This window comes from Bacillus rossius, chromosome 14 (assembly GCF_032445375.1).
Source record: "Bacillus rossius redtenbacheri isolate Brsri chromosome 14, Brsri_v3, whole genome shotgun sequence".
NCBI classification, from domain to species: Eukaryota; Metazoa; Arthropoda; class Insecta; order Phasmatodea; family Bacillidae; genus Bacillus; species Bacillus rossius.
The window spans coordinates 24,689,319-24,700,376 of record NC_086341.1 but is presented as its reverse complement, the minus strand read 5'-3'; the positions used below and the strand labels follow the sequence as shown (position 1 = coordinate 24,700,376).

The window sequence follows — 11,058 nt, the reverse complement described above, 5'->3', positions numbered from 1 at the left end:
TTCTATACAGTGAAAGGTCTTTAATTCAGCATTCTATGGTTCAACACATTCGGTAATCTGGAAAAATCAAGCTGTTTATATTCACTTTTTTTTTAAAGTGGATTTTGACGATTTACCTTACATCAAATTACTGCTCTACCTGCAATTATTGTTCTTTCAAGAGTATGTTGTTACTGTCTAGTACAGTGTTTCCTGTTTTCTAGCAGGTTAAATTTCACTGGTAAATTTCTGTAATGGCTCTTCAAAGACCATTACTCATCTCTAGTTATTCTTTTTACAGAGCAGTTGATTACAACTTCTTTTAACCCTTTCAATATATTTGTCAACTAAAGTGGACAAGTTATATCTCAATTGTAAATAGAGTTTATCCAACCCTGTGGACATCATAATATGTATAGTTTTGAAATAAAAACATTTTTTTATTAATTATGAAATAATTATTAATGAATATTATAAAGTAAGATTATTACCACACAAATAATCTGCAAAAAAATTAAGTTACAATAATAAAAAAATATAGGTATATCTTAGGAATTTAAGTGCAACTGAAGGGGTTGAACATAATTATTGTACAGTAAACTAACTTTTCTTTCGTTTTCCTGTTAAAACTATATTGCAGTACGATAATCCAGGAAAATCACCATCCTGGCATAGCCATGATGCAAAAATACAGGAGTAAAGACCTTTCGCTGTACCTTTGTTTCCCTACTTTATCAGGGACGATAGAACATTTACTGTAAACGTTAAGTGGAACTTCATCATGGAGCGCTAGGTGACAATAGCACTTTTTAGACATAAAATTAAACTTAAGTTATAAGGAACTAAAATATCAATAGTAAGACAAATGAAATGAGAGTTTGATTACCTATTATATTTTATTTTCAACACAGCCAACTCAATCTGACTACTTAAATTTAATGCTTCATAAATTTGTTTTTCGAAACTTGCAAGAGCTTTGGCATCTGAATCACGAATCAACATATCCAGTACTTTCTTCAACTGTTTGAGATCAAAAACTGCATGATGTTTTCCCAGCAACCAATCTCCAAACAAACTAATTTGTTTATCTTCCTCAATAAACCGTAGTCTCTCCTTGGCTATGAAGTGTAGAAAACTGAAAAATTCTCTGTAGTTTATACCATAGGTTGCCCTCAGCATAACTTGACAATGTTCTTCCCAACCATCCATTTCTTTGCAGTCTTCGACTTCTTTCTTAACAGCGGCCAAGTTGTTCTTTAGCGACTTCCACATGGAATCTATGTTGCAACCATTCACCCAGTTGTGGTTGATTGATATTGTATCTTCCTGGAAAAAAATAAACCTGAATTATTTTTTTTAAATCCAAATATCATGTATATTTATTTCTTGAAGAAAAATATTTGCTCATACAGCTTTGACAATAAAAAACACCCTTCTCACTCTTCCTTTACGTAACCCCTAGAACTAAAAAAATCTTCTCCAGTCCCCATATAATCTGTGGATTCAATTTGTTTTAAAAGTATTATTTTATATTTTATAGTGATTGTGAATGTAAAATTTTGAAGCTTTAGTAATCTTCAACTATTTTATAACAGGCAGTTTCCTATACACCTATCCCTCACTTAGCACGTCTTCATATTGCACAGATTCATTTAGTGCGATGTGAAATTTACTGCCCCAGTCTTGAATAGAACGTCTGTAAATTTTAGTTAGCACAAAATCTCGGTGGGCAAAAAAAAAATCGAGCACGACTTCACGAAGTTTATTTAAACTTCTGTAAACAACAGATGTGCCGTGGGATACAGTTAGCCAAACAAGGGGGGGAAGAGATCCACACGCAGGTCTGTCTACGCTATCGGCTGTTGTACAAACATCAGCTATGGCAAGTTAAATTGCTGCTATGGAGTGTAAAGGACCAAATGTTTTTACGTCCGCGCGTATGCCGCCATGTCGTACCGTTGTCGCCTGGCCACAAACCGGGCCGTGAACTCAGTCTAGCCAGTGGCAGGGAATTCACTCAAACAAAAGCAACGTCTGCCCATTCAGCTGCCGGTAACTGTACGTGCTTGATCACTCATAATGCATTGTGTTCAAGTATTTGAGACAAAACTAGAAGTATTACGGTGCGCAGATTGTCATAAAGGCCATGCGTATGTTGTTCGCACTTTAGTTTTAAGCAAGTCAACTGTGCGCACAATCGTACGAAATAAGGACTCTTACCAAATTTGATATAAGTCTGATGCTGTTGGTTGTACTAGCGGGAATATATTTGACATTAGATACCGGAGCAGAAATGAACAGATTCACGTGGAAAGGGTTGTTAAATGAATGTTGCAATGAAAAAAATAATCATTGGCCTGAACCAGGTGGCGATACGCGAATAAGTACTTTAATTCTTGAAAAATTAAAATGTAACTAACCGAACAGTAATATCGGTTTCACTGTCAGTAAATGATGGTTTGGAAAGGTACGCGATGTGAGTTAAAGGTCACGCCCGGGCGGGCAAGTCAGCCAGCCGAATGACGATAAAGTACATAACTATGTATCTCCCGTTACGCAGTGTCGTATTTGTCATACAACGTGCGATGGGAGGCATATTAAATGGTGTGACATATTTATAGCTAAGTGTTATTCAACGCATTTATATGACGTAAAGTATATTTCCCTACACAATTTTGGAACACATTAAATAAATTAGCCTTGCTATTTATGGAAACTAATGCTTCAGAATACGCGATTTCAAATAACACGATCATTTTTAGGAACAAATTAGTCATGCTAAGTGAGGGATAGGTGTACAATATTTTTCAGAGGCCTATAAATTCTTTTAAATTTATTACAGTGATAATACTTTTAACTTGATTCAATATATTTCTGTTTAAAATCTTTGCATTAATTATGTGTTTAAATAAAATCATGCTGCTATAGTATATTATTTCAAATGGTATAACATAATTTAGTGATTTGATCACTCGCTCACCTAGAAATGATAAGGCACCCAGGGCAAATAAACAACCTACTATTTTTATCTTATCTTTACGAATTAATAAAATAAAAATAAAAACTTAAAATAAAGCACCAGAAATATTAAAAGCAATATGACAAACTCAAAGTTCTACTATATAAAATACCATGTAGGTACCATATGAATTCATGCTGTAAAAGTTTAAAAGAATACAAAAAAGTAGTAGTAATGAGTTTATGCCCAACAGAATGTAAATTAATAAATTAAAAATACATAAATCTGGATGACAATATTTTTAAGACAATAAAGTAAATAATTAACTGGGAAAAAAAAAAATGTTTAAAAAATTGTAATTCAGCCCACAATTATTAAAATTGTACTATGATCCTTATGTGCAATTACTTTTTTACCCTAAGTTAAAACTACAGTAATGTTTGAGACAGGACTGAGTTCATTTTAGTCCTAAGCTTCTACACCTAATCATGCAGGATGAGTTCAGATTGCTTACCAAGTTCCAAACTTGATGATGCCAGCCTGATGGTACAAAAATCGCTTCCCCACTCTTCTGTTCAACTTCGTAATATTTTCCGAGTTTGTGGTAGTTGGGAAATGACACATTGTCTTTGAGCTCAGGTGCCGAGGCGTCGTATGCGAGTTGCCCATGTCTGTCTCTGAGACAAGCTTCCTCGCCTGGCGGGAACAGCCACCACTTCTTCCGTCCACAGACGTTCACGGACCAGCTGAACGAAGTGAACACATCTGCGTGGAACGGCGTCCTGAAACCACAACGGCAATCTGACCGCACTTTCAACTAGCGTGTGCAAACGCACGCTGAAATGCGAGTCGGAAACCAACAAGTTTGAACCTCACCATGATCCTTTCGGTCCCATGTACACAAATCTGTAATCATCGGAAGGATCTGGGCGATTGCAAAGGTACTCGTTCAACCAGTCGGAGGCAAAATATTGTGGCACTCTATACACATTCTCCTCAGGGTAGTCCTTGGTGAAATGCCAATCCTAATAAGGAAAAAAAAAAAATTAAAATTTTTTTTTTACCTAAGATAAAACACAGAAGTGTCAATCCTAAGATTTTTGACAAAAAAAAAAGTATTTCCAGAAATAAGCCTACATGATTCGGCAAATCAACATTGAAATCATACTGGCACAGTTACACACACATCCGAGCACACATTTTCCTGCTCAATACACTGATGTGAAACTTGTAGACATAAATGAAAAGGTGACTTACGAGACACACACCTGCTTTTCTGGTTGGTTCTGTTTAACAGCACATCTAACTCAAACTCCACTTTGATACACCTCATAAGCATCCTCCAACACACACTGACAACATGCCCTACCTTCAAGTACAACAAGGACATGTCTGATGGATAATCTTTATCACAGTACGCTTCCCAAAACTTCAAGAATTCGCACAACTTCATTTCAGACTTCTTTTGGGCATTGTAGTACTTCTCGTTACAATTTGCTACGGGCACTATGGCCGAGCCTACAGAGAAAAAAAACCATTCCAAGGTGTTAACATATTTCATCAAATCTAAGGTCCAATGCAATTTTGTATGCATTTGTCTGATTGTTATGGCATTTTATTACATTTCTGTTGGTTGTTTTTAATGTTTTGCAAACTGAATTTTGGTTAGTTTAAAGTAGGTTACATCAATAATACATAAAATCAGTTAAAGTCTCAAAATTCTCACAAATACCTATTATATTTTCATGACAAACATAATTTTTTTAAAGAAACCTGTATACGTTATCTACTGCTCTTAGATGGTGACGGGTACGTGATGGTAGCGGACTTTGGGTGGAGCACATTGTTAGGGTAGGAGGCAGATAGAAAGGCAGGAGCAGGAGCAGGAGCAGGAGCAGGAGCAGGATGCAGAGGGGAGTTTATGGGTGGAAGCTTCAAAGGATTTGCAGTACAGAGGTGAGGTGGGGTCTGAGAGGAAGTGTTACTATGAGGGGAAGGTGATTTATTGACGTTCAAACAATGTAAAACTAATACTGCAAAATCTTAGAACAGTCAAATGGATAAACTATAGAACCCAAACAATCCCCGAAAAATAATTAGAATTTTCTTTTACCAGTTTTACTTAATTTCAGAAAAAGCAACACTTACCATAATTGTCGTTGAGGTAACGAAAGTCAGGCTTATTATTTTTCACCCAGTAAATATTACTTCTCCAACTATTTACGAGATCCGGAACTTTCAGAAGACATGGTTTGTTGAGAAACATTATATTTCTAAAAAAACTGTCATAACTTTGAGCTTTGTGTATATGAATAACTTCATAACCAAAGTCATCCTCGTTAGTAAATTCAAAAGAACTGCAATTTAATTCAATGACATCCATTCTAAAATCATGAATTTTTGAAATTGATATAATATAACTACATTTTCACTTTAACTTAAATTTTCTACAGGCGGTAAAGTCGCGACAATTTTACGGGACTATCACAACATATCGCTTTTTCCCATATCAGTGCGCAGTGCCCGTAATATAGTAGGGACTAGCCAGTATCGATATAATTAAGATAAATATATTAAAAATAATTGCACTTGCATATAAGACTTTTCATCGCATTACTATTTGCCACTTAAATTGTCAAATTTAGCAGATGTAAACATGGTCACGTTAATTTTTATAAATGGTTCTCCAAAGGAAGCAAGCATTTTTTTAAAAGTTATTCAATTTGTTTTATGTCTTTACTTTTTACAAGTATAGAACATATTGAAAGCCAGTTTTAAAGAAAAGAATGTGTACGAAAAAAAATATTGTATCTAAAATTTTAGCATATAATCAATTCGTCAAAATTCTTTTAAATTTCTTTTTTGTTTTACCAGCAAAACGCCACACTGATCGTCGGCATTGGACATGTAGTTTAAAAAATCTTTCCAATGTTTGATCGCTTCTTTTGTAGACGTTTCTAGATTCACGTTAATCGATCGATGTTTATGCACAGTACTCTATGCCACTGTGCTTGGTGTCATTCTGTTGATTCTGTTCAAGGTTGCCGCGTGATTATCAAAAGAAAGAGAATTTAAAGCTAATATGAATATTTGATATTCAATATTATGTAATTTTATCAAAGCAAATAGTCTTGTGAGGAATTGCGGCGGATATAAATATTGAATTACATATTTTGTAAGTTTGTTGTTAGAAGTTTTTAGTTATTGTTGTAATGGAAAATTCCATGTTAGCTTGATTATATAGGTAGTGGAAAATTTTTGATTGTTCGCATGAACTGTAGTATGATATAATTTTATCGATAAGTTGATATTTTTGCATGCGTTTCGGTTTTAATTTGAAAATTTTGACTACTGCAGTGTTTTATTTTAATATATTAGGCAGGGTTTAAATAGTATGTCATAAATTAGTTGAGAAGTTTTGGGTGGATTCCTAAAGTCGCTACGCAGTAGGTTGCGTTTTTTTTTTTTTTTTAGGTAAAGACCCCAATGTCGAATAGTTAAAATATCAGCCCGAAATTGGCAATTGTAACCAAGTTAATTCCCAAGTGCTTTGGAGCTTGGAAGTGTGAAGCTGAAAACCACTTGTAGGCCTATGGAAATGAAAAAGATAAACCCTTGTAATTTTTTTTTACCAAATTTGTTTATATTGTAAAAAAAGAATTTATTCAAAATTTAACAAATTTGTGTAGGAGTAGTACACAATAGAATTATGTAGCATTATTGGTAATGTAATTTTAAAAAAAATATGGGTCATTACCAGCCCTGATTTCTTATTATACAAACATGAAAACTGTTTTTGGGTGGGGGGAAGGGAACCTTAAAAATATATGATTAATAGTTCCATTTTATGTATCCACGTTTATATCTTGATACTGATTGCATGATCGTGTATATTTTGATACTGTGGTACCTGATGCCTGATTTGTTAATTTAGTAGTATGTTAAAAGATCCTGTACATTACAAAAACTTGTGCTATATCAATGAAGTGTAATAATTAGTTATGAAAGGAAAAAATGTCCACAAGATGTGACATAATATGTATTGTTGGTATATTCAAGTTTTTATTTGACCAGTATCTTTTAACGCAGGTACTTAATTAAAACAGCAAGCATCATGTACCACATGATCAATATATACACAATCAAGCCATCAGGATCTAGGGATAAACTTGGATGCATAGTATATTTACAAAAAAAGAAATAAGGAAACCACTACTTGAATATCGCAAAATACACTAAAATGTTAAGAATTCTATAGTTCTTTACAATAACAATAATGTACAGTCTGAAAAGAAGTTAAGTAGATGTCAGGAGTAATTTACGATACTCAATACTTCAGTTTACCACTATTATTGTTTATAATGCACTAGAAAAATCATTTGCCCTTTGATATAACCTAGTTCATTAGTCCTTAATATTTGTGAAACCCCTATTTTGCTGCTGGTTTCCTTAAGTAGCGGTCCTACAGAAGGGGTGATGGAGGTGATCTAATTTCCCCCCCTCCTTTGCAAACCCACTGGAACTAAAAAACTGTTACAATAACAACAAATAATCTACTTCATATTTTTAATAATAGTTTTAAAGATGTGAGAAATGTGCCTTTAATGAGGCATTGTTTAAAATTTCGGACTTCTATTGCTTTGGAAGGTAAATACTACCATCATTCGTCCCACCCGTGATAAGAATGTATGGGTATTTACGACATTATTACAACTTATACAGTTTTACGATACACTTGCATGCTGGTGGCAACCACTGATTAAAGCTTCAGTTACATTGGGCCAGTTTACTAGAAATAAGTCTACAAGCATTGGTGAGCGTAGATTACACAGGGAAAATAAAATATGCTTACATTCCAAGAGGTTTCTCTTAAGGTCATGTTCTTTTTTCTCTAGATTTTATTTGATTCTATTATTTTATTAACAATTTAATGAAACCATAAAAATATTGTTTATTGTGTGGTTATGCATAATGTTTATTGATCTCAGTGGCCATCAAAAAACAGCATTGGTAAGTGAAATGCCATGTAAATAAACCAGTCTTCATCTTCACTTGCTCGACCAAAGTTCAACCCAGAGAGTGTGTTCATGAGTGAAGTTGCAGACGAGCTAGTAAGAAGACTTAGTAATGATATAGGATGATTCTTTTTTCCTGTACATAGGCCCATCATTGGTAAAAATCTTAATAATATACAGTCAAAATCACCTGATGTGAATGATAGCAGTTTTGCTAGTTTAGAAATGGTAATTGAAGGGATAGATACATTTCTTTAAAGTATTAGATATAAATATAGTTTTATCTAGTACCTGACCTAGCTAATGTATTAAAAAAATACTGAACATTTAAGTCAATGAAACTGGTACCTACATAAGGCTACAAAGTGGGTAAATATGTAGAATAGCGGTATATGCGGAAAAAAAAAATGCTAAAAATCCGAACATACTTTTATTCTATGCTCTTTCACTTCCTCTTTTCAAATCAACCAGCGGAGATAAGAAATTCCAAATACTTTAAGAGATATCGAATTTTTAAATTTTGAACATGTAGAGTAGCTGTATTTGCAAAAAAAATTCTAAAAATCTGAAATTACTTTTATTATATGCTCTTTCACTTACTCTTTTCATTAAAACCGGCAGAGATAAGAAATTTCATATACTTTAGGAGATATCGAATTTTTTAATTTAGCAATACAAGACCTGTACAACCATTCGAACGACGCCATTTTTGTTATTTTGCCGTGTGTTCGTGAATGTGTAATAAATATAATGGTCGATTAGGTCAGGTCAGTTACATTACTAATACTTTCAAACTAAGCTGACATAAAAAATAATGTGAATTAATTTTAATGGCTGTTTAGTTTTAAAATATTTATAATGTAACTGACCTGACCAAACAAACCGGGACAAAGGATGAACAGTAGGAACTAAAATGGTCGATTAGGTCAGGTCAGTTACATTATGAATACTTTCAAACTAAGCGTACATTAAAGTTAATATGATTTAATTTCAATGGTTCTTTAGTTTTAAAGTATTTATAATGTAACTGACCTGACCTAACAAACCCGAACAAATTATGAACATTAACAACTCATGTAAAATTTTTTTTTTACCTATTACTTGCACAACAATATCCAAATAAAAAATAAGACTTTGAAATTAGAAACGTTAAAAGCCCACCTAAGTTGAAGGCGGGTACATTTCCTTTGCCATTAGAAGGAAATGATGTAGTCGTTCACCTACGTCGCGATACCTCCGACGGAACATTAATAAATAAATAAATAATCACGTATTGGTTCATTTGAATACTGGCCAATCACGGAACTTTCACGTGATAAAATTGTCCAATAAGAAACATAATAGATACTCGTAAACAAGAAACAATGGTAATCACAGCATGAATACGCAGGTATTGTGATGAAAATTAAAAAATTCGATATCCCCTAAAGTATTTTGAATTTCTTATCTCCGCCGGTTGATTTGAAAAGAGGAAGTGAAAGAGCATAGAATAAAAGTATTTTCGGATTTTTAGCATTTTTTTTCGCATATACCGCGACTCTACATATTTACCACAAAGTGCATTGCAGTTTTTGCACTTCAACAAAGTGCTGACTTCATGATTCTTGTTATGTTTCATCAGTTCTATTGACGGAAAAGCAGTTCGACATTAGGGCCACAGATTTGGTACTGCACTGTGTGTTTTGCTATCCTGCTCATCGTTAGTGTATGTTGGACATGGTGAGTGATGTAACCCAGTCGAATGGGTAGGCGTGGGAGGGAGGTGAAGGACACAGACACAGTAAGGAGCATGTAGCCCTGTTGTTTGTTTGAATAAAGTTTTCAATGTTTTTGGGGTTAAGATCATATATTTCTGATCAAATTCCATCATATAAATGGAGTGACTGATTTTAGCCCACAATTAGTGTATTATGTAAATAATATATTGATTTTGGTATTACTGATGAAAATATTTTTAAACTTATCAAAGCATTATAGAAATACTACAAAAAATTGTCTCAATTTATATATTATGAAAAAAAATGGATTGTTTACAATTTTCATTATTTGTCTAAATATTTTACGTATGTCCGAAAATCCAAGGTATGCATCTCACTTACTTCCCTCCTCCCACACTTTTTTATAGGAGATTCCGGTCCTAACTGGTGGTCATATTTTGTTCTCTGAACTTCAGCTTTATTGACACTCGCCTCACATGCGGACCATGATTGGAACCTTTTTGCCTCTTCCTTGCAGCCTTCGCCAATTCTCCCACCTCCCCCCTGTTTCTCAGCAGAACCGAGCATGTCAGTTGCACATCATCACTTAATTATACTACATATCTGAAAAGAAAAAGAAAAATATTGTATTGGTACCATCTTCAGAACTATAAGTGTTAAAGCTTGGGCTTATGCTGAGTTGGTTGTTTTGTTTTCTTGTTATTGTTGTATAAGGTTTTTTTTCATGTGAATTCATTTTAATAGCTCTCTCGCATTTGTAGTTGGGCCCAAAATATTCTCACCAGATTTTTTTTGTTTTATTTATTTATTTTTTTAAATGCTCTGACAGGTTATGCAAGTGATAATAATTGTGTACACTCACATAAACTTTTACTGCTATTGGATAGTATTTATTAAGTGTGTTATGAGAAAATTCCAGACAATAAAATGAAAACTCGCTCTCATGATACAAATTCAAATTTAAATAAAAATAATAATAAATTGAAATAATTAATATGCAGAAAAAGCCCGCAAATAGTAGTACGATGACAAGAAAATTAAATATCTGATAGGGCATGTAAGGCAGTCTTAAAACAACTGACAGAAAAGGCTTGAATCAAAGTAATCTCCGTACTTATTTAAAAACTGTCACACCCGTGAAAACTAGTATATTTGTTATATGATATGTTGTTAAACAAGACCCCTTTCTTAGAATAATTAGCTTACTAAGCAAAAGTATTCGCTAAACACATACTGGTATTATCTCTTGTCAGGTTTGGGTTTATCTGGTTTAACACTGGGATTCTTACTAGGAAATTACCAGCAAAATTTTCCAGAAAATTTCTAATTTTAGGAATATATATACATTTTTATAAAACTTTTAGGTCAACATGATAAATCTTTAAAT

General features: G+C 33.5%; 2 protein-coding genes across 3 annotated transcripts in view; one reads left to right on the top strand and one right to left on the bottom strand.

The window, feature by feature from the left end:
- Window positions 1–856: 856 nt before the first annotated feature.
- LOC134538722 (2-oxoglutarate and iron-dependent oxygenase JMJD4) lies at window positions 857–5,473 on the bottom strand. Of its 2 annotated transcripts, XM_063380177.1 has the most exons (5): window positions 5,087–5,473; window positions 4,308–4,456; window positions 3,815–3,963; window positions 3,453–3,720; window positions 857–1,305 (listed from the first exon to the last, which is right to left on the bottom strand). In XM_063380177.1, the coding sequence occupies exons 1-5, from the start codon at window positions 5,319–5,321 to the stop codon at window positions 862–864; spliced, it is 1,245 nt and encodes a 414-aa protein (XP_063236247.1). In that variant the 5' UTR covers window positions 5,322–5,473; the 3' UTR covers window positions 857–861. The 2 variants fall into 2 exon arrangements, with proteins under 2 accessions (XP_063236247.1, XP_063236248.1); XM_063380178.1 differs by lacking the exon at window positions 4,308–4,456 and having other exon boundaries at window positions 5,087–5,453.
- A 459-nt stretch (window positions 5,474–5,932) lies between these two features.
- Window positions 5,933–11,058, top strand: part of LOC134538720 (2',3'-cyclic-nucleotide 3'-phosphodiesterase-like) — a 42,183-nt gene continuing 37,057 nt past the window's right edge. Inside the window, exon 1 of the mRNA XM_063380170.1 lies at window positions 5,933–6,113. The gene's annotated coding sequence lies outside the window, so the exon portion shown is untranslated. The remainder of the gene's footprint in view (window positions 6,114–11,058) is intronic.

Bases quoted from the DNA above. Each gene is read 5' to 3' on its own strand.
- LOC134538722 (XM_063380177.1), bottom strand. From the start codon at position 5,321: ATGGATGTCATTGAATTAAATTGCAGTTCTTTTGAATTTACTAACGAG. The intron at 3,964-4,307 runs GTAGGGCATGTT...TTTCCTTATTAG, and splicing joins TGTCCTTGTTGTACTTGAAG to GATTGGCATTTCACCAAGGA. The intron at 3,721-3,814 runs GTGAGGTTCAAA...TTGTGGTTTCAG, and splicing joins ATGGGACCGAAAGGATCATG to GACGCCGTTCCACGCAGATG.